This window comes from Xiphophorus couchianus, chromosome 10, assembly GCF_001444195.1.
Source record: "Xiphophorus couchianus chromosome 10, X_couchianus-1.0, whole genome shotgun sequence".
Taxonomy (NCBI): domain Eukaryota; kingdom Metazoa; phylum Chordata; class Actinopteri; order Cyprinodontiformes; family Poeciliidae; genus Xiphophorus; species Xiphophorus couchianus.
Window position 1 is genome coordinate 2,833,910 of NC_040237.1, and position 22,738 is coordinate 2,856,647.

A 22,738-nucleotide genomic window follows, 5' to 3' on the forward strand; every position below is an offset into this window, starting at 1 on the left:
GATTATAAGAAATGAAATTAATAGTCACATTTTTTTCCCAATTTGATATAAGTTTTGGAATTTGGTGATCAGCACGACCTTCCTCTAGAATATCTGCAGCATCTTTCTGCAAATACTGAAGGGTCTGAGCTTCCACATGAAGAAAAGTTAAACTAATGTTCTCTATTAGGCCTCCAAAGAACAGCTGGATTGATATTATACACAGCTGGGCTTTATTGACATCAAAAAGCAGCTGCAAAGAAATGGATTTTTACTGAGGGGTATCAGAGTAAAAGGGGCAAAACATCAGTATGTTGGCCTATCTCACAAGATCAAAATAAAATACTTTGAAGTTTATATAAAAATTTTTAGAAAAGCTCGCAACTGGAATGTTATCAGTCCCTATTTGTGAAATTTCTCTCGAAACCAAAATAATAACTAAAGATAATAATATACAGATATTTGAAGAAAATGATATATATTGAATAACATGACTTGCAACTGTGTCGTTTACGAAAACTTCTTACTCAGCTAACTTAAAACTGCATTTCTAGTTCGTCCACTTTCAATTGTGAATTTCCGACGGTATCTGAAAGCATCACAGAGCTCGGTTTTCTCCTCGTTATGTAGAACAGGTCAGTAATCACAGCGGGACAGGCATATGGTCAGAGAGGGTGGAGAGGGGAGGACGGACAAAGCGCCAGAGAGTGAGAGGAAGCTGGAGAATCTGGCACTTTCAGAGAGACTCAAATATTTTTATTCACCCGCATTTGCTTCAATTTGACCACCGGACAGTGAACCACAAACTGCACAGATAGTTAAATCGCTGCTGCTTCCGCCTGGGGTTTTAAAGCCGGACGTCGGTGCGCTCAGCAGCGGTGAGGCGACAGGCTGAATGCCATGGACCCGCTGCTGCCTACAGACCCGGAGATGATGGAGAGAGAGGCGGACAAGGATGCGCGGAGGAAGATCCAGTTTTCTGTCCCGTCCTCCATACCTCTGCAGCTGGATCCGCGACAGCTGGAGATGGTGAGGCCCCCCACAGCGTGACGTCTGGAGATAAACCTGTGTTTAACACCTCAAGGGACGTTTAAATGTTTAAAGTTTTAAAGTGGCCAATACGGTAGATTTTGAAAGACAGTGTTCCAATGTAAAGTTGATCGCGATATATTAAATTAAACGCAATGCAAGCGTGTCTTAGTCAATAAAATATCATTAAAAAGTTTTAATATTTCAGTAATTCAGTTAAAAAAAGTTCACATTTTAAGTTATATAAGTTGTACGTAAAACTGTACAAATGCCAGTTTTTATTTTTAAATTAAAAAAAATTTTTTTTTAAACATTTTTGATATTTGACATGTTTTCTCTACAAACCAAACCAATTAGTTGGAGAGAAACAAACAAAAAAGTTGCAATAAATCTTGTATCTAATTCTTTGTTGAGGCTCAGTTCACCTGGCGTCAGTTTGGCTCCTTTAGCTAAAGGCAGATGTTGTAGAGAGGTTTCAACAAATCAAAATGATCTCAAAGGTATCAGTCAGGTGAAGGAAGCCTAATAAGGAGAGGTTCATTTAATTCAGATATACTAGAGAAAGGATGCATCTAAATGTTGCAGGATAGTAGCTCTTGGGGAATGGAGTTATTTCAAAGAAAACATTCAGTCCTGGCTAAAATCGCCTAAAATATTTTGTAAAAATGAGTTATGGCTGGATGAAGCAAAATGTAAACTTTTGGGCCACACTTCCATAACCAATGACTCCAACTATACATCCATATCACTTCATCAAACTAAAATTTAAGTTTTGGTTTTACCGAGTCAGAGTCCAGGACAAAATCAGACAGAAAACCACCTGAAGACGAATGTGGGCGATACATTTAGAGAACTTCTGCAAAATATAGTCGAGTCAAGATGTTACTCAACCTGGCAATTTAATAAGGGTGTGTATGTAGCGGTGGCAAACAATCAAGCGAGATGCTGTGATTGAATCCGCAACATTTTAATTTAATAATAGTTACAAAGTAACTCCGTTGGCAGCACCGTTACACAGCTGTTAGAAAAAGAAACATCTGTTCCACAACCGTCGTCTCTTCGCAACGGCGGAGTGACACTGACCCCCATCCGCAGCCACGTCAAACTGCGACACAACTAGTAAATAACACACACAAAAAACACAAAACAGTATTAATTGACCTCCATGTACACCACTGTAGACTCATAGCACACAGAGTAAACTATTCTGAGTCAAACTTTTTCCTTCCATTCAACTTTCTATTGTTATAGTAGGATACAACACCTACAGGTTTCTTTAGCAATGACCTCAAAAGAACAAATGTGTATTTGTGACATGATGAGGCCAGATCAAGGTCATAATGGCGGACATTTAATGAAAATTTCTATTGGAAGTTTCAGATACTTTGCTGCTTTTCTTGTTGCAGACATATTCCTGGTGCATCAATCAATCAATCAATCAAATTTTATTTTTATAGCACATTTCAGCAGCAAGGCATTTCAAAGTGCTTTACATCATATCAAACACAGAAACACAATGCAACATAGAATCAACAATCAAAACACGACATTAAGTCAGGTTCCATCAATAAATTTGTAATTGATTACGTTTCAAATACAATCCTAAACAGGTGGGTGTTTAGTCGAGTTTGCATCCATAAAAGATTTACCTGTTACACTCCTACTGTGTTATATGGAACAAAATATCTATTGCTATTTTTATTTCCCCTCACGCTCACAATCACACAGTTTAAAACGATGTAGACAGCATTTTAATGGGCTTCTGGCACCAGGCTCTGTACACCTCTTTCACAGAATTTTGAGCTGGGACTCGTGCAGGAGACTTTTAAAGACGTTTGAGGTTAAAATGCTCTTACATAACAGGAGAGTTCCCCAAACTCTATTTTGCTCCACATTACCCTGCGGGCAGCAGCTCTAGGATTAAGCTGAGCTGTGCTGCCTTATAGTTTTTGGAGCCTTTAAAAGTAATGAGAGTTGTCTGCCCTTCAAAAGAGTGGAAGATGAGGAGGAAGTGAGGGATAAAGCAGCCATCTGTAATGCTGAAAATGAGATTTGTCTGAGCATAGCAGAAGCACCATAAGCACATATGTGAAAGGAAAGAAGGTCACATTTTTACTCATGTAAAGAGAGGAGCTGCTGTGTGTGTGTGTGTGTTTGTTACGTAAAATGAGCCATGAGCCTGAGGCTGAATCTTTCTAAATCAAGTGCAGGTGAAACATGCAGGCCTTCAGAGGAAGAAACTGCATTTGTGTAAGATGATGGCCATTAATTGTAGTCCTAAGATTGCATTCTGCTGCCTGGAGCGAAACCTTACTGACGGAGACAGGTGCCATGTCAGAGATCCGTATAATTTTCCCCAAGTAGACAATGAGAAACTTTTCAAAAAAACATCTGTTTGGAAAGCTTGTTCTTTCCTGGAATGTATAAATAAACTAATAAATCAATCATCACCAGCCACTCAAATACTTCTTGCACATCTGCTGTTTATAGCTCACTTGTCCCCAGAGTGTCGGACTACTTTCTTTGGCCCTTCTAGAGCAGAAGCGTGTCATCGTTTGCTTTAGCACTCTCCAGTTACAGAGGCTTGCAAAAGTAGCTTCAATTAATCCTTGGACTTTTTCACGTTGTCACATTAAAACCAGAAATAACAACATTATCTTATTGGGATTTTAAAAGTCAAAGTCATTTTCAATTTGGGCCAAATCAGGATCATGAATGCTCTTAAAGGGCCGGTTGTGCCAGAATGTATTGATAAAACCTGTTCACAAACTGTTACAATATAAATGAATTATTAATATTAAATAATGTTATTGAACATCTTTTCAGTTCCTCCATTACATCATTTTTTTAAAGGATTTTTGCAATAAAAATGAAATATTGCAAATATTTGCACTTATTTTTTATGGTAAATGTGACTTTTTATTACTCGCTGTATAGATCATGGACTATAATCTGACATTAGTTAAGGTTGAGGCATCTGTTCAGTACAAACGCAACTTTTTTCACTATCTGTCCATTACATAAAGTCCTATTTAAAAAACACATTAGAAAATGTAAAAATAAGAAGTATGAACAATTTTGTCAGGCACTATGCTGTTATTTGGATCTCTGATTGAAATATCTGAACCTGATCTTTGGTCCTGTTTACATTCTCACATGCATATGGTTCAGATTCAGTGGTTTCTTTTCACCTTGTTAGCATTCATTCAGTCTTTCCATGCATATATTTCCACCAATCGCTCAAGACAGTTTTCTTTCCAGAAAACCGTGTTGGCAATTTTTCAGCTTCATCATTATTAATTGCTTCTGTTTTTAGCTTTTTACGTTTCTTTTTGTATTTTCTACTATATAAGTTGCTTGAACTTCTGTTTTTCCTAGTTCTACATGTTGATCTGGTTCACTGCCTTGTCTTTCCCCCTGGGCTGAGAAATGCCACCACCTGCATTTCATTAGTTTTGACTCCTGGGCCTCCGTTGTTCAGAGTTGGTTCATTTTCGTCATGGTTCGTTAACTCTGCTGCTTTGCTAAGCCTTGTTGTGTTATCTTAAGCGTTGGGAGGTTCATTGATCCATCTGAGTCAGGGGTGTCAAACTCATTTTCCTTTTGGGCCAAATCAAGATCATGAATGTTCTTAAAGGGCCGGTTGTGCCAGAATGTACTGATAAAACCCATTAAGCTGTTAAAACCTAAATAAATTCTTAAAATTGAATAACATCTTTTCAGCCCCTCCAGGATTTCGCAATTGTTTTTGTGACTTTTTTGCAATAAAAAAGTGTTTATGGTAGTAATTTAGAAATATCTGCACTTATGTGTGATGGTAAATGCGACTTATCATGAATCGCTGTATCATTATGGATTATAACTCAACATTAAGTAAAGCTTAGGAAGTTGTTTAGTGGAAGCAATAAATACTGCCACCTGCAGGTGGAAGTAAACTGTCACTTAGATCCAATGTTTTTCATCATTTTTGTGAAAAATCTGCAATAATCTCACAATTATGCAATAGCGTGAAAACATACAGGGATTTGTTGATTTTGCGTGAATTTCCACTGTAATTCACAAGAACCTGGAGGGACTAAGGCAGCGTTTACACTGTAGCCTGAAGTGACCCAATTCCAATTTTTTTGTCAAAATAAATTTTTTGCCGTCGTCGTTCACTTCCAAACATATGCGACCTGTATGTGTTCACCAATGTGAACTGCAAATGACCTGAAAGTGTCCCGCATGCGCAGTAGAGGGCGCAGTAACGTCACACATAGAGCGCTCAGTGTTTTGCCAACCACTATAAAGACGAAGCGGTGCTCAGTGTTTGCGGAAGTAAACATGGATGCTAACGGTGGAACATAGCTTACAATTTTGAAATTGTTTTCTGACCAGAGCCAGGATATTAACAACTTAATCCTCGTTATCGTCTGCCAGGGTTGTTGGTCTTCTTTTTGCTTGGGCGTATCAGGACGCAGAATAGTGACGTTTGTCGAGTATCAGTGACGTTCAGGTCAGATGAATGCGACCTGGACTTTAGGCCGCATTTGAATTGGATGCGTGTCTGATATCCAAGTGGCCTGGGTCGCATTCAAAATGAATCCGACCTGTGTTGTTCAGACTGTCTTGAAAAGATCAGATACAGGACAAATTAAGGCAAAAAAATCGGAATTGGGTCACTTCAGGCTGCAGTGTGAATGCAGCCTAATTGATGCAATTTGCAGTGAACCGATAAAAACTGCTTTGAATTGACTGATAAAATAATATTTAAGCACACTGTTATTCTGACCGTTCTATTTATGTTTCACTTTAGAGTCTAGAATGCCACATAAAAAGCTGCAGCAGGCCAGATTTGGCCTCCGGACCTTGAGTTTGACACATGTAATCTAAGAGATTGAGATGTACCTGCTACAGTGCATTGTAGCTTCAAACTCCGACAGTTAGGGGCCAAAGAAATTTCTGGATTGTTCCCCGGAAGCAAGTCCAGAGGTCACTGAGTACGGCCATGTTCAAGTGCATGCAAGTTACTCGACTGGATGAAGTCAGATATCAGTTCTAGGAATTTGGTCATTGTTTAACGTCTAGAAACGGAGCTCAGCAGTTTAAGCACCCCTGTGACCTTCTTATTTTCCAATATATCCCAGTTTTCTAGCAGGCAGTTAACTATTAAAATATTTTAAAAAAGAGAAAAAGCATTAAAAGTTGAGAAAGAATCAGCCAAGGAAAGAGGCTACAGATTAAAAAAAGATTAGCTGGGGATGACTGAGGCCTGAATTAAGGGCAAGGGCAATTAAAGCCAAGAACTAAATTTCACCCCAGAGTATCCGGGAGCTCCAAACACGAACCGACGGGAAGTAATTTAGTTTACAGGAACAACAGCATATTTGTTTGGTCATCAGTTAATAAGCATGGCATTTTGCATGCAGCAGAAATTGTATGAAATGTTGAACAGTTTTAGCCAGAAGTTCTGGAAGTGGGAATAATGCTTAGATTTTTGTTTTAGGTGTTTTTTGATAATTAAAGCAAGTCATATGTTCAAGGAATTTTAAAAGTAAGTAAATAAATAAAGGCTAAGACTGAATACTTACAGAGCTGATCCCTTTCTAGCATTCTTCATTAACATTTCTAGGAATTAAGTGAGAATTGTTAACCACAAATGGAGAAAACATGGAACAGCGGCGAACCTTTCAGTCTACCAAAATGACTTCAGAGTGCAGAAAAGACCACAAGCAGAGACATTATTCAACAAGATGCTTCACACATATTCATAAAGTTATTTCACTGGTGCAACATTACAGGTTAAATACAAATTATATGCTTTTTTCATCTGTTCTTTAACAGGTTGCAGGCTAACTGCACTAGACACAGGATTACTAAGAGTATAAAATAAAAGCATTATATGAACACAACAAGGGATTTGTGCCTCCACCCTCTCATCTGTACTACTAAAGGGATTGAGAATCTCTCTAAAAGCCTCTTTTGGAACCAGTTCTGACCCCACACTGCATTTATGGTTTATAAATGTTGTGATTTTAGACTCTGGAGGTTAAATGTTACTCTTAATCATTGACTAACTCTTACTTGTAGCACAGAGTGTGGAAGTTTGATTTTTAGTTAGCAGGAAAAGGAATAAAAACGGAAAAAAGTTTGATTAATCTTGTACAAAAATATGCAATGAAATGTATTTGGTCCAACTGTCTGTACTTCAACCAATAACAGAATAGTGATAGTGATGCACAGCATGTCAAACCTCAAAGCAGATGGGCTAAAGCGTAGGAAGAAACCACGGGGAGCCGCCTCCTGTCAGATAACGACACAAAACTGAGGCTATTTGTTCACTAATATCAGGAAAAAACAGACTGCAAAAAAATACCTATTTTCGGCTGCAACATCCAGATCAATGGGTCAGAATTGGGTGTAAACAACATGAAGTAGTTTTCTCTTTAGCCCAGGTAAAATGCTTCTGACACTGGCTGCGTTTCCATTAAAAATTTAAGTAAAACTTTGTTGATATTCAGCTAAAGTTGAATAAACACAATTACGTATTTGTGCTGTTTCCATTAAAAAAGAAATGCAATTGAAATCACGCATTAAGACATTAAAAGACATTCAGCGCCATGATCCTTCTACCACTTCCTGTTGTCTTCTTCATCTATTCTGCCAGTAGTAACATCCGATTTTTGATCAGATGTTTGATCAGACTTGTGTGATGCGAATTAAGAGATAATGTTACAGTTTTGAGAAGTACACTGATTTTGATACGGCCAAAAACCCGCCTCATTCTAGTGCCAAAACTTTACATTGAAAAATTTGGGGTTTTTTTCGGAATTGACGTTTTTCCATTAAGCAAATTCATTTTCAAAATGTCAAATTGCACGATTTTAATGTTAATGAAATAGCAGTTATTGTCTCTATGGTTCAATTGTTGACCAAATCCTGGATATGTCAACAATAGATCCCACAGTCCATGTCTTGTGATCTAAAACAATCTCTTGAAGAGATTTTAATTCTACGTTTTCCCAATAAATGTTTGTACACTTATTTTATTTCGCTCAATCTTCCCTTTCTTTGCTTGGAAACAATCAGCTTCTTTCTCCATGACCTTTTTCTTGTCAGAGACTGTCTCTGGTCGACTGTAAAGTCATCAGTCTTTTCATTGACCGTGTTGCCAGAAGTTAACATTACAGTGTCAAGGTTTCCCCCGGAAAACTTGCAAAGCCCGGTGGTTGGATGCCAGGGCAGTCATTCATCCAGCAGCCCGTCATGTTTTTGAGTTAAAAAATGTTTAAAGTTGACAGAAAATGTGAAAATATCACTTGATAATTATGTGTTATTGGAAGATTGGAAAATTAATACTTGTACACCAACTATAAAGTCTTAAAAGTTTAAAATTTTTTAAGAAGACTCAAATAAATAAGCAATGCTAAGCCTGGTGGGGGTACAAGTAAAGTCTGGTGGCCCGCCAGGCTTATAATACACTGGGTGAAACCCTCAGTATTACAAGTCTTTTTTATTTGTCTGCTGTCAATTTCTAATTTAAAAAAGCTGAACTTTTGGTTTTCATCAGGCAGAAATATTGACAGAGTTAGGCAGTATTGAAAACCGAGAAACACGTTCAAGTGTAGAAAGGAGAACACAGGAAAACCTTGAGAGCCAGCAGGATAACCTTGTTTCTACTACATGGAAATGTAAATTGCTGAATTTCTAAAACCAAGGAAAGACATTCCACTTCCTGCTGTGTACATGTGTAAAAAAACACTTTACATGGCCTTTACCTCCCACTGGTATTTTTGTATCACATTTTCATAACAACAACATTCTGCATGAGCTTGACCTTGTGCCTCCACTTGCAACATGGGTCTATATCTCAAAAGCTCTCAACCAGGTGCCTAAACAAGGTACTGATTTTGATTTCTGTCTATTTCTTTCTGTGATTCCTTTGAATCATATTCTTAAATATCAGCAGTACATTAGGTTGAAGAGACTGCAAGATAAATTTGTCAAACGGAGGGAAGCAGAGGCAGTAGGAGGAGCCGCCCACATATATTTTGCCTACACTGATATCCTTCCTTCTGCAAGTGTTCTAGCAATAAAATAATATGTGTAGTAACACGCTAGAACCTAAAAAAGTATTATTACAAAAATAAATATTTCCTGAAAATCAGAAATAATAAATTTGAAAATAAAAGCCAGGCATTTAAACATTTCCAAAGTGCAGATGTTATAGTAATGTTTTAAATGTGAAAATATTTAAAATTGAAAGCATTTCATGGACACTAAAGCAATGCTCTGAATTACTAAAGTGGGAAAACTTTACCTAGTTTATAGAGTTTGGGGTCCCTCTGCTAGGAACTATTTTTGGACAAGTTGCTAAGAAAGAGCTGGATATTTGCTCTGCACTTCATAAGTTGCATAACTTTTGTAGCTGATGACTCACGCTGCTTTGTAAATAACAAATAGCTGTTATGCATCTCATAGCAAGAAAAAAAAAGGACAATAAAGGTAAAAATCAAAAGTCCACCAGTGACAATAAACATACAACGAAGCAAAACTTGTGTAGTGTTGGAAAAAACGCTGTTATACACAAGATATTTACATTTACATTTTTCTCATCGTCTAACATTGAATCAGACAGAATGTCTCCTGTTTTACGTTAGTTAGGATTACCCAAATTAGTTCAATTTGTTATATGCCAGATTAAAGAATATATTTTTTTAAAATATATTTTAAAGTTTGGAGTGTATTAAAAATATTCAGGAGACTCCAGTAGGTTTAATTAAACATTTTGGTTTTAAAAAAATCACACCTGTAGATGATTTTTAAGGTTTTATCCTGTCTAGTGTGACGTCATGGAAAAGCCAAAAATCAGAAAGAAATCTGTGAACCTCGACATGTCTGATCAAACCTTGGGTAGAAATGCCTAACCATCACCAAGTCATTCGTTCAAAAAATTATATGCGTTATGGACGGCATGATAGGGTATGACAGCGTTTATGAAAGAAACAAGTTTAGTGTTTTGGTGTGCACCAACTCCAGAACAAAAACAAAATGTCTTGGTTGCAAACTCATAAAAAATGGAAATGTACGCAGCCTTACACGCTGCAGTTTGATACAAGCAAATAAAGGCAGAAAATTCTCTTTTTGTCTTTGCAAAGATTCGACGCCGGAGGCCAACACCTGCCACTCTCTTCAAACTGACAGACCCGCCATCACCAGAGGAGGACAGCAGCTCGCATCAGGTATCACCAAGGAGTTACAAGTCAACCCAGAGAACTTTTATATTAAACTTTAATCTTCTTTCATGATGAAGAGTTGCAGATTTGATTTGTTTGCTACTCTTTTTTTATTACACCATTACACAGTGTAGAAATTGAGTGTTTTATAAAGAAAGTATGTAAATGAGAGACAATTTTTTTTCTAAATTTAACCTATTCTCAAGCTGTAAAGATGCAACATTTTTTTTAGGAATGAACATAGCTGTTTTCAGTTGGAAAGTATGCATTGGATTATTTGCAATTTATATTAAAATAAATGTTTATGTTAAAACTAGAAAAAGTTTTTCGTGTAACAACTACAATCTAATGTAATATACGTTGTTGATGTTAAAATATCTTTTCCATATATATGCAGGGCCTTGTGAAAGTATTCACACCCGTTAAACTTTCTCTTTTTCTTGAACTTTGTCACATTAAAAACACAAACATCAGACTTTATTTAACAGATCAACACAAAGTGAAGTAGATGAAAATAATGTGCGATGTTCAAAATATTTTGCATAAAATTGTGACATTTGCATCCAGCCTCTTTACTCTGACACCATTTGATAAAATGTGGTGCAAGCATTAAACTTCAGAAAGAGAAATAGAAAACATGTTGAAAAAGATGCTCTCTTTAAATTAAACTAAGGCTAGTTTTTTTTTTTGGCATTTGTGGTGGAAAAAGGTTTAGATCACGGCATTTGTAAGAGCTGGAATTACTTATAATTTAAAAAATTGGCACAATAATTTCAAATGAATTCACAGAAGCTCGCCCTCCAGATATTCAGAAAAGACTAACTGGTAGAAACTTTCAGATGTCGTTGTAATTTCCATGAAAAATATGATATTTAAAGTGTTAACTTACAGAGGCTGAATGCAGGCCACACTTTTCAGATAATAATTTGTTGGGGAACAAAACTGAAAATCATTCATCCTGCAGTGCTTTGTGTTGGTTCTACCTAATAAATCCCAACTAAATACAAGTGAAGTTTGTGCTTAAAGAAAAGTTAGGGAGATTTGCAAACTTTTGTAAGTGTTCATCTCCGAAAAAGCAGACCAGCTCTCCTATCAGATAAGTTGACTAACTCATTTTAAATCCTCATTTTAATTTCTGTTTACTTCGAAATTTAAAATATAAAATGATAAGTAAGTAAAACGATTAAAAAAACAAAGTTTGAGTTGCTTTCCTTGCCAGACACATACTGATAAAACTCCAAAAAATATTCTTTCTTTCTGTTGATTTACAAAAGTAACAACCTTTCTGTGTCATCCCTTCTTCTACTTTTAATTCCAGCCATCAGTTACAAATAAAACACATCTCTGTTTTAATTTTCATTTTAATTTTTTGCATGTCATACAAAAACAAGATCATGTTGGGCTGTTTTAGCCTGCTCCCCAGATGTTGACGAAAACATCTGTTTGCGGCGAACAGTGATTCTCATTCATTGCTTCCACAGTGGGTTCTGGGTGAAAATGGATCCACGAAAGCCAAACTGGTTCACATGGCAACCTACCAGCCACCCTCACTTAAAGGTAGAGGCCTTTTTATTATTATTATTATTATCTTGCAAATGTGTCCTCATTCTTTTATATATACCACAAACATGAATGAAGAATCCAATGCTGAGTTGGAACATGTCTGTCAAAATCCAGACATTTGTATCCAAAAACAGTCTGATTTGTTGGTTTCTGTGTCGCTTATGATTGTGGATCAGTGTGTCATGTCAGATTAGGAGCAAAAACAGCTGTGGGTCCGTTCTGGATCATCCTGGATTAGGGGCTGCAGCTGCAACATGCTCTCTTTCACATATGCAGATATGCTGCTGTTAATGCTAGCAAAAATATTTCTGTGTTTGTTAGTGGGGTAAAAAGTTTAAGTTTACTTTTATCGTATCTAAAAGACAGCCTATGACCTGCTGCGTTGTTGCTGGATGTTAATAATGTTGGCCAGAGATGATAAAGAATTGGTCATGATTTTAAATATGAAGGTACCATTTTCGTAAGGTTTTTTGCTTCCTTGATCTAAGGCATGAAAATAACAAAAATAAACTGGTTCTTTAATTTCCCCATAAAACAAAGAAATTGGTCAAAAACCTTTAAATGGACGGTGCAAATCTTGAGGATATTAAGAAATCTTGCTTATCCCACATGAGCAGAAATACTGACAGAAATATTGCTAGATGCAGTAATTTTTTTTTTACAGCAGAAGACATAAATGAAAAAAAAACACCTTTGAGACTGAATTTCCACTTTTTGCTTCCATTAATGCACAAAGTAGAATTAGCGCTGCAGTGCAGCAAGCCGTCACAGGAAGCTAGAAAGGAAGCTTCTGTTGGCTCAGAAGTCTTCAAATTCTTTGAGATAGGTCTTTTTTTTCTCTTGCTGTTTGGCAGCCATTTTAGCAGATAATTGATGAGCATGTATGGAGGACCAGAATTAAAAATAAATGCAGAAATAAATAAACATTTGGAGAAGGTCAACAAATGCACTAAAACACTGAAACAATTTAATAAATTATTAATATATTAGTAGCACAGTTTTTCCAACCATGCTGTTGGCCCAGGTTTTATCCCTCAGGTTTATTTCATGATCTGAGCTCTGCTGTTTTGGAAAGTACAGCTGGAGGACCAAATGAAATGACTAGCTTACCTCGTAACATTGCAAATGGAAATAAATCGTTTTATAAGACATTAACGCTGTCAGTGATGAGTAATCACTGCTGATGTGGATACCTTAATGAAGATAAGGTATTTTAACTTTAAGTTCCTCCAGCAACTCATATAGAAATTTAAATAATTTGGTTAATTATATATAATTATTTTATATTTAATATAAAATAAAAAGGTCACTCCCAACCCCCTCTGGAAAGGTCATACTCCCTTGTGCCTGACCTGGTCAGATGAATCATGGTCTGGATTACGTCATATAGACAGACGGTTTGTTTTTTTATTTGACTGTGACAGAAAATAGCAGCACTACAGAACAAAGACAAGTAACATTTTAGAATTAGTTCCCTGACCATGTTAGCTAAAAAAAGAACTTTTGAGAACAAGATAATTGTAGATAAGGATGTAAGCATGTTCAGAGGTCAGTGTGTTGATTCAGTCCCTAAACAATGTGATCTGAGTCTCACTGAGAACTCAAACATAGTAAATGCACCATCTTTCTTTTTCTCCTTTTGTAAGTTAAACACTTTTAGCCCAAACTTCAAAAACATGAACCCTTCCATCTGTTGTCTGTTAGCGTGAGTTTCTGTTTTGCTGATTTGTGTTTACAGCTGTCCAGATGTTGGCTGAGGCACACCTGAAGTCTCTGGACAGAGAAGCACCCTCTTCTGGAGAGGAAGAGGAGCAACACGATGATGAGGAAAAGCAGCAGGCAGCATCGACTACAAGTGGGTGGTGCTCAATTTCCCCTATAATACTGAAGTTTTTACTGAAATGGAAGTGATTTTCCATTTAAAACTTCTTTCACACCAGATTTAAGAGGAGAAAGCGAACCTTCAGCGGATCTTTGTGAGCTGCTGGGAAGTTCAGCCGCAAGAGCCGAGACCACAGAACTGGAGGAAGGAAAAGGGGAATGACAAAAAGAAGACAACTGGCCAAGAGAGTTTGTAGAGAATGCACATATGCAGCACATGCGTGGACATTTTTTGCATGTGCATGGGTGTACATATGTGCTTTTTAGGTGTGCAGGTGTGTGCATGCATGCGACAACACAGCTGAAAGTGGAAAACGAAAGAGCAGAGGAAACATACAATCATCAGGAAAGAATGTAAATGAGCAGATATGGGTTAAAGTTTAACCTGAGACAGCCAAGAAAGCTGGAGAAATATTCCACGTCAGCTGTAAACACATTAAAACAGGCAGACCATGTCAGATTTTTAGCTGTACTTTACTTTCTTGGCTACAAATTGTAAATTAAAATGTTAGACCACATACACCAAAGTGCCACATAATTAAATTTAACATTTACATCAACTACAATAATCGCTACATATATATGTTTGGTCATAGATTATCAGAATTTCCCTCATTTCACTCTGGAGATGCAAACTTTGTTGAATATTTGCACACAAGGTCGATGGAGTAAAGAGGATGAATAACAGATAATCACATCTGCACAGCTGCCATATTAATAATTATGGGGACTAATCCAACTAATCATGATAATGTAGCCATGTTTATCTACTGGAACATTATGAACTCTCTTTTGTAAGATGGTCAATATAGCAAATGTGATCAAGTTGAGAAAGCACTTTTAACTGGCATTGTTAATCTTACACAGTTAAATAAATAACTGTGTAAGAGTTCACGCTTTTAATTACCTGAAAAGCGTGAATGGTCATTTATTAATCTGTATGTAATATATTAACCTGTGTATATAACTAATAGATTCATTCTTAATAAACCTATTTAAACAGGCTGTTGCTTTAAGTGGGATTGGACAATATGCTTGTAAAAATTACATAATAAAAGATTTTTCTTTGTGTAACTAACAAGTCAAATAGTCCAGAATGTTTTGACATAAGTGCCACTTTGAAGAATGCCATATATTAGTTTGAAGAGAAAAAATGGGTTGTATATTTAGTCTGGTATAATTAGCTTTTGATTATCTAAAACACATGTGTCAAACTCAAGGCCCGCGGGCCAAATGTGGCCCGCCGTAGCTTTTTATGTGGCCCTATAGACTCCAAATTACATGAATAAGTCCCTCCAGTTTTTCAACAAATGTGCAAAATTCCCACAAAATATACAAATTCCCACATTTTCTCAGATTTTTACTGCAATTTTTTCCTCAAAATTAGCTGCGTCAGTCTTACTTGATGTAAAATTATAGTCCGTGACCGATATGATAAAAAGATGCATTTAGCATCACACATTGGCACAAATATAAAAATTCTTTACAAATATTTATAAATTAGCGGCACAAAATCTGTGATTTTGGTTGTTAAAAAACCCACAAAAAAAAAAGAAGCAAAATCCTGGATGGAATGATCAGGGTAAAAAGATGTTCACACTTATTGGATGCTGAAACATAAAGCTGTTTATTGATATTTTAACAGTTGAATTGAAAGAATACATTCTGGTACAACTGGCCCTTTAAGAACATTCAGATTTTTGATATGGCCCAAAATAACAATGAGTTCAAAACCCCTTATCTAAAATACTTAAGTTTGGCAAACCAGAAGAAATCTATAGTGGAGTAAAGATTTTATCTCGGTATGTCATGCTGCAGTCTTAACTCTTTCTCAGGTGGTTCTACGACTACTGACCTTTTGAAACATGTGCAACACCTCACGTTTTTCTGGACCAGGGAACTCAGGATGCAGTGGGTCAGGAACTTATTATGTTCCCAAAACAACATGTAAGCCTGGAAATCCAAACCCATTATGATAATCTGAAGAAGCCTTTTGAATAAGAGGTGAAGCAAAACAAGAAATCCAGTTACTTTCTGTCTGTATTCCAGCACTTCAGGATTGTTATGTACTCACTGTGAGTCTACAGGTGGAACAGGAGTGAAAAAAACCAGGAAGCATAATCAAGTAGTCTTCATTGATTGAGTTTGATTTTCAGGTATAAATAGCCGTTAAGTGACATCTAGTGCTTAATTTATCCAATTGCACAACATTACACACCAGAAATGCAGATAAATTTCACCACACAGAAGAGTAAAACATACCTTTTCTTTTTTTTTTTTTTTACATTTTTGCTCTGAATTATATATTGTCTAGGCTTTTGACATCATGTTATGCGTTCTCAATATATGGATCATATTTATATAAGCGAACAAGACAGACATTGTTTTTTCTATAAGGATATAACACAGAATAGATAGATAAAACTCTAACTTTTACAAATGACAAAATGTTTTGACTACTAGAGATTTCTGCGTCAGCTGTAGTAGCCGTATTTCACCAGCAGGGGTCAGTCTTTAACTGCGTTCCTCACAGCTAAAGCCCGAGAAACTTAGAAAACATTTTTACTTTTGAGGATTTTTTCTTTCTCCAGTTACATTTAAACTAACTTCTCATTCAAAGAAAAAACAAGTGTGAATTTATTTGACTGCTCAACTTATATTTGACTAATAAACAGCAAAGCCACATCCATGCCAGTGACCTCAATCCTTCTTCGCCTTGGCGAAAAACACCCCAGTCACATCATCGACTCCGACCCGCATATCCTGAGGCAGAGTGTAGACTTCAAGCCTGATCAGGGTATAACCGGTTTCCTTCAAACTCTCACAGACCTGGGCTTCATTCAGGGGGACCACAGGGATCCTCACCCCTGGACCACCGAAATAATAACTCTCTCCCAGGGCTCCGATCAGCATAAGGTGGCCCCCGGGACGGAGCAGCTTCCCGATGTGACCCAGCGCCCTGGTGAAGGCGGGGAGGTCGGGGCTGACGCTCTCCAGGCAGAAGCAGGACACCAGGCAGTCGGCCCCGGTTGACGGAAGCGAGTCCGGAGCCACAGGCTGGGAAGAGTGCACGTCAACCGGAAGGATGTCCAACACGACTTGACGCAGCCGGGTAGCTTTCTCAGGCCAAGCTGAGGACCTGGTAAAACAGCGCATAACAATCATCAACTTACATGCAATCAGGCAGCAAATAGAGTGTCGTATAAGTATTCATACGCCTTGAATGTGTTTTATCGTGATTATATGTGTTAGAGGAGAGACCCAAACTCCTTGACTCCTTGTTTACTTAAGACAAATTATTGGATCATTAGCAGGATCTTGTAAAACTTGACCCTACTTAGAAGTTAATTCATAAGTTTTATTCAGGTTTTTAGCACCCCTATCTGTGTTAGATAACACAAAGTAGCACAATACTAGAGCTAAACGTTACCCTGTGCACAAAATTCCCCTCTACTGGTAGCATCACGCTGTGAGGACGCTTTTGTTCAGTCGTATTTAGCCAAATTTTAACCACAAATTCATGGTATTTTACTATTTTATAGTTCAACTCAAAGTAGTGCATCATTTTGAAGTGGAAGGAAAAAATATCCATAGTTTCCAAAGAGCTTTTGTAGTTTTGTATTTTGTATTCAGGCCCAAAATGAGTGTTTTGGGATAGTCCCTACCATCTTGGCACATCTAACGCCCAAAACTGTTGGCCAGGGTTATTTGTAAATTTCACAAAGCTCAGTCCAAAAGGATGGTGAACATCTGTGAGCGAGTTTATTAGTCTCAACACATTCTCAATTGTAATGGACTTTGATTGGATAATTCTTACACATTAATATGCTTTATATACATATAAATAGCACACTGTCTGAGTTTGACAATCATTTTTCCCTTCAGTTCCTTACAATGCACTACTTTGTGTTGGTGTGTTGCATTTAAATTTGAGGTAGTAGGCTGTCAAGATATGCAAATCATTTCTTTTTATCAAGACACTTTCATACCGTTGGCCCTCCAGCTTGCAGACATGCTCCAAGTAGGGAGTCCAGTCCAGGCTGCATCCTCCCTCATCCTGAAGCCAGCGCCGCAGCTCCCGTCGGTTGATCTCCAAGAAATCTGTCAGGATCAGTTTGTTGAAAACTTCACAGCCACTCATCACCTGATAAAAAGTGGGACCTGATCCGATGTCCACCAGGAGCTCACCGCTCACGTCCCCTGGGAGGAAGAGGGAGAAGAAAAAAGAAGTAAAGTTGCAGCAGAGACGCCATAGAGTAGCACGAAAGTTCAACATTTCTTAAACACGTCAGATATGATTTTAGGTAAGTTCTGATCAAACCGTAACAACAGGTTAACTTGAGTGTTTCTATTCGGACAAAGAAATACAAAGACACTGCATTAAAACTTTTGAGAGTACACAAAAGTTACAGATTATAGTGAGATGGTAGCACATCCGTACTATGGAAATTACTTTATAACAAACAGATTACCTTCAGTGAAAGCTCTGTGTAAACAGGCCAGTTTCCAAGGCACGATGCTGTCTTTTCTTGCAAAATCAGCGCGTGGTGGAGTGTAGTTGTACTGCAAATATGCTGCAGGATCAAATTTCTGGTAGCAGGCTGCCATAGCTGCTATGCCGTTCTCTTTTCCCTTTTCCTCCATCATGTTTCCTCACCTCTGTCTTTACAGTTGGTCCGTGTTCAGGTGTGCCGCTGCCGCTTGAAAGTTGACTTTTATACCTGTGTGTGTCGGTGTATCTGTGCTATTATGTGTGCGTATGTGCTTCGGGCCACTCTTGCAGAGATAGCGATCCTGTTTGTTTTCTTTTTGGCCCATGCCGCCTGATAGCATTTGTTCACTTGCTCTGTTTTCTGCCCTGCAGCATTGATACCATCAGATCAGGGGCTTTCCTCCAACACAACACCCATTAATGCACTACTCTTATGGCCCTTCAGGGCCTTTCCTGCAGTCTAGGAGGTACCTTTATAAGACAAATTATTAATTTCTTTCTCAGTGAGACATTATAATTGATATTCAGGTACAATATGTAGAATAAAGAGTAAGTTATCCTGGATGGAAATGCATTTCTCAACACCAAACAGTGTGCATATGTTAATGAAATATATATTTTTTAAATCACAGAAAAAAGTTAAAACTTAATTGCACATGCATTTTCAAGCCATGATCTATACAGGTAAATTTCTGGAAGATGTTTTGATTTGATTTCTTCTTTGTCTATCAACATGCCACATCTTGACTTGACAATATTAACACACTCTGCCTTGCAAATGTTCTCCAATTCTAGCAGACTGAGGGGGAAAATCTGGTCTCATCAGCTAACCAAGCAGTTTGACGAGGACTTGAAGGCCAAAGGTCTCAGATTAACATAAAAAAGCAACATCATTTCAAAATTCAATAATATTCCATCTTGTTTTCATTTAGGGTAAGACAATTATTTCATACCCTCTGTTTTCTGTGTCCTGCTCAACAGAGGTTATATGTTTAAGAGAAATACATTTGAATGTCATTAACGTAACAATACATCAAACTAAATTATTAAACCACAAAAGACCAAAACATTGCTCAAGAATGACAAGTTCCTCAATCTTTACATCTATACTTCTAAACAAAAACACAATTTCTACCTTTTTACTCTGTGAATGCCAGCTCTTCCCCTTGATGTTTGGCTTGGACAGAACTTTTCCACACACAAATGGTATTTCTCACCAGGAACAGTATGGTTGCTCTGATCTTTTTCAGTTATTAACAGGGTAACTGGTCAGTTTTACCTTATCTGGGCTGAGAATGGGGGTGTTAGTTCTGCCCCCCTGTGGCAGCTTTATTACAGGCTTGTTCCCACCTTCATAGTTACTTTAGGAAAAAACGTTGAGACAGTTGAGAAACGCTCAAATTCTGTAGAACAGATGCACTGGTGGCTCAAGCTATCTAAGATTTATTATATTTGTTTCATACTTAACTTTAAAACTACTCAATCATTTCTGACTTTTGTATTAACATGTTGTGTTGAAACATTTGCTTTAAATCTTTAAGGGTGGTCTTGAACCATTGTTTTTTGGAGAGTGGAGTGATTAAATAACTCACGTATTCAGATTCCTGATGTGCTTATTCCCAAACCAGTTTGGTCGTCTTCTGATGGAATACTGTCCACAGCAAAGCGCTCTTTACTAACCTTGGCCGAGAAAAAAGCCCCTGCTTCTAGTCTGGCACCTTTAGATGGCCAATGCTCCTGGAGACATTTTTTTCTCAGTGATCTGGTGTTTATGTTTTGAGTTATTCCTGCATTTTGTTATTTAGCTCTGTGTTTCTTGAGCACTTATTTTGCTCTACTTGCTTGTACTTGCATTAATTTTTAATTTCTTTATGTTAAAGAAATTATTTCCTCCTGTGTTTTTCTGTCTCCCTGCCCACTGCTGCTCCACGCTCAGTAACTCTTTCCTGTTCCTGTTGCCTGTCTGGTTTTACCTTGTTGACTTGCTCTCTTCCTGACATACCACCTGCTTGATAAGTTCAAGTTTTTTTTTTCAATAAATCACGCCTTGGGTTCAGCACTAAACTGAATCTTGGTCCAGTTTTAATGTGAGACAAGACAAAAATTTAAATATTTCACAACAGGAAGTATGTTTCGAGCTGTCAAATGAGGGTTCATATCTGAACATGATGAACTGTCAAGCATAATGATCAAAGTGAGCATTGATCCGTAAGTTGCCCTCTTATTGAACACTAACTTACAACTCTTATTAAATCACAAGCTTTATTTTTTTTAATGCAGGTGCATGGAGCAAATTTAAGTATACAGACTCAGAAAATTAATATTTCATCACTCCACTGCAAATGTATTCATCTTTATATTATGAATATTCTTCTTAAGCAGGTGTGATACATTTCTGTTTTATCAGATTCAGTCTTAAGACTGATTGTATTCAGGGGGATCAGAGAACAAGTAACGATGAATATATGAGCACATACAGTACAGACCAAAAGTTTGGACACACCTTTTAATTCAATGAGTTTCCTTTATTTTCATGACTATTGACATTGTAGATTCACACTGAAGGCATCAAAACTATGAATAACACATGTGGAAATATGCACTAAACAAAAAAGTGTAAAACAACTGAAAATACCCCTTATATTCTAGTTTCTTCAAAGTAGCAACCTTTTGCTGTGATTACTGCTTTGCACACACTCTGCATTTTCTTGATGAGCTTCAAGAGGTCGTCACCTGAAATGGTTTTCTCTTCATAGGTGTGCCCTGTCAGGTTAATAAGTGGGATTTCTTGCCTTATAAATAGTCATGAAAATAAAGAAAACCCACTGAATTAGAAGGTGTGTCCAAACTTTTGGTCTGTACTGTACATGAATAATCTCATTCTAAAGGAGGCATGAAGAGATATTAAAAACAAAACAATTACCAACCAATCAGAATCAAAATGGACAAACCTGCTGGCAAACTTTGTGCAAAAGCACACGACGTGGCTGCGTGCGCAGTCACACGGACGCGGACCTTCATAAACAAATGTAGTTAGTAGATTAGAAAGAGGCAGGAGAAAGGTGCAGGGCAGTTCCTTCCCATGAGTCAGATGAAGAGATAAAAGAGCAAAGAGGATCACAGAAGAACAGATAAAGGGTAAAAGCAGGGAGCAGAAAAAAGGAGCAGGGCTCATATAATGGAATAACACACATTTAACCAGAGCCAGTGGAGCCAATTTAGTTATCTGTGGTCCCAGGGGCAGGAGGTGGGTGGGGGGTTCGGCTGTGTCAGTCAACTCTGCTCCAGGTTACTTTTCATGTAGCCGCAGCAGGATGGTGCAGGTACACACGAAACTTTGATCAATTTGACTTCTTCATCGCCACACAGAGGAAATAAAAGGTGGCCAGTTTCTAAAAGAACCAATCAGGATGACGGGCCTGAGGTTCTGACTTTGTTTTAAAGTTTATTTCAGCGAGCAGAAGTGCACTTTTGAGAGAAAAAGTTGTTTTAAAAAATTACGGCAAGCTAGAAGTGTGAAAGGAGGTGAAAACTTTGAGACTAAAGATTTAAGTCATCTAAACAAACTTGAGATTCAGTGAAAAAGTACTTTTGCAGACTTCATTTTTTCTGATAGAACAACACAATGTAGAACATAATGGGGGAGTGGGGAAATGAAGTTTTACAGTTTTTCTACAAAGTTTTAAAAAAGTGTTTCTGTGTATTTGAATTCAGCCTTTCTGCATTAACATTTAATGGAAACAAATGTCACTGCAGTAACACCAGAAGGTCTGAAGGTTCTGAAGATACAGAATCTGTTAAATTTAAATCTGGACTTTGACTGGACCATTCTTAAACTTTACTACTTTTTAATCTGAAACATTGCATTGTGGCATTGCTGAGTTGTTGGGTAAACCATTGCACCAGTCGCAGGTATTTTGCAGCCTCCAAGAGTTATTTATTTATTTTTTTCAATTGCAAAGTAGTTTTCATACTGAACTTAAATTACACACAAAAAGTGATTTGTGTAGTTGATTGTTTGCACTTTCTTTTAATGCACAACACACTTTTCTGATTTTACTTTGTAAAAAGAAATGGAAACCATTTTCATTCCACCTTTTAATTGTCTTCTGCTTTGAATTGACCTTCCAAATACAATCCAATTATAAATACATTGGAGTTTATAGATATAAAGAGTTAAAATGTGATGAAGTTCAATAGTTTTGTAAGTCACCATAACATCCTTTTGCATCTTGCAAGTATTGTGCACAGAAGCAGTAACACTGGAAATTTCAGATCATAAAGCAAAGGGCAAAATTAAAATCTCCATAAATGGGAACTTAATATCTTGTTCTTGTACTTTATCCTGTACTCACCAAGCCAATAAAAGCTACATTGTCCAGCAAATCTTTATTGAGTCTGAAAGACATTATTTCAATTGAATAAAGTTGATTTATATTGCACCAATTATGAAGAAATGTTATCTCTAGAGAGACAAACAGATCCAATTCATACCCAGTTACATAAACACACAACATTCAGTTGCTCTGCTTTCTGTTTCTGATAGTATCCTAAAATATTGTTTTTCTTTTATCTGGTT

The 22,738-nt window shown here is 37.2% G+C and overlaps 2 protein-coding genes across 2 annotated transcripts; one reads left to right on the plus strand and one right to left on the minus strand.

Annotated features, from left to right (window-relative positions):
- Positions 1-613: 613 nt before the first annotated feature.
- LOC114151696 (protein phosphatase 1 regulatory subunit 1B-like) lies at positions 614-14,748 on the plus strand. Its single transcript, XM_028029053.1, has 5 exons — positions 614-1,008; positions 10,146-10,229; positions 11,705-11,780; positions 13,525-13,641; positions 13,727-14,748. The coding sequence occupies exons 1-5, from the start codon at positions 880-882 to the stop codon at positions 13,828-13,830; spliced, it is 510 nt and encodes a 169-aa protein (XP_027884854.1). The 5' UTR covers positions 614-879; the 3' UTR covers positions 13,831-14,748.
- A 413-nt stretch (positions 14,749-15,161) lies between these two features.
- Positions 15,162-18,633, minus strand: pnmt (phenylethanolamine N-methyltransferase). The gene is made up of 3 exons (XM_028029170.1): positions 18,140-18,633; positions 17,657-17,867; positions 15,162-16,806 (listed from the first exon to the last, which is right to left on the minus strand). Exons 1-3 carry the CDS (start codon positions 18,312-18,314, stop codon positions 16,368-16,370), a joined length of 825 nt encoding a protein of 274 aa, XP_027884971.1. The 5' UTR covers positions 18,315-18,633; the 3' UTR covers positions 15,162-16,367.
- Positions 18,634-22,738: the final 4,105 nt, after the last annotated feature.

Bases quoted from the DNA above. Each gene is read 5' to 3' on its own strand.
- LOC114151696 (XM_028029053.1), top strand. From the start codon at position 880: ATGGACCCGCTGCTGCCTACAGACCCGGAGATGATGGAGAGAGAGGCG. The intron at 11,781-13,524 runs GTAGAGGCCTTT...TTGTGTTTACAG, and splicing joins CCAGCCACCCTCACTTAAAG to CTGTCCAGATGTTGGCTGAG. The intron at 13,642-13,726 runs GTGGGTGGTGCT...CTTTCACACCAG, and splicing joins GCAGGCAGCATCGACTACAA to ATTTAAGAGGAGAAAGCGAA.
- pnmt (XM_028029170.1), bottom strand. From the start codon at position 18,314: ATGATGGAGGAAAAGGGAAAAGAGAACGGCATAGCAGCTATGGCAGCC. The intron at 17,868-18,139 runs GTAATCTGTTTG...TCTTCCTCCCAG, and splicing joins ACACAGAGCTTTCACTGAAG to GGGACGTGAGCGGTGAGCTC. The intron at 16,807-17,656 runs GTATGAAAGTGT...CTGTTTTACCAG, and splicing joins TGCAAGCTGGAGGGCCAACG to GTCCTCAGCTTGGCCTGAGA.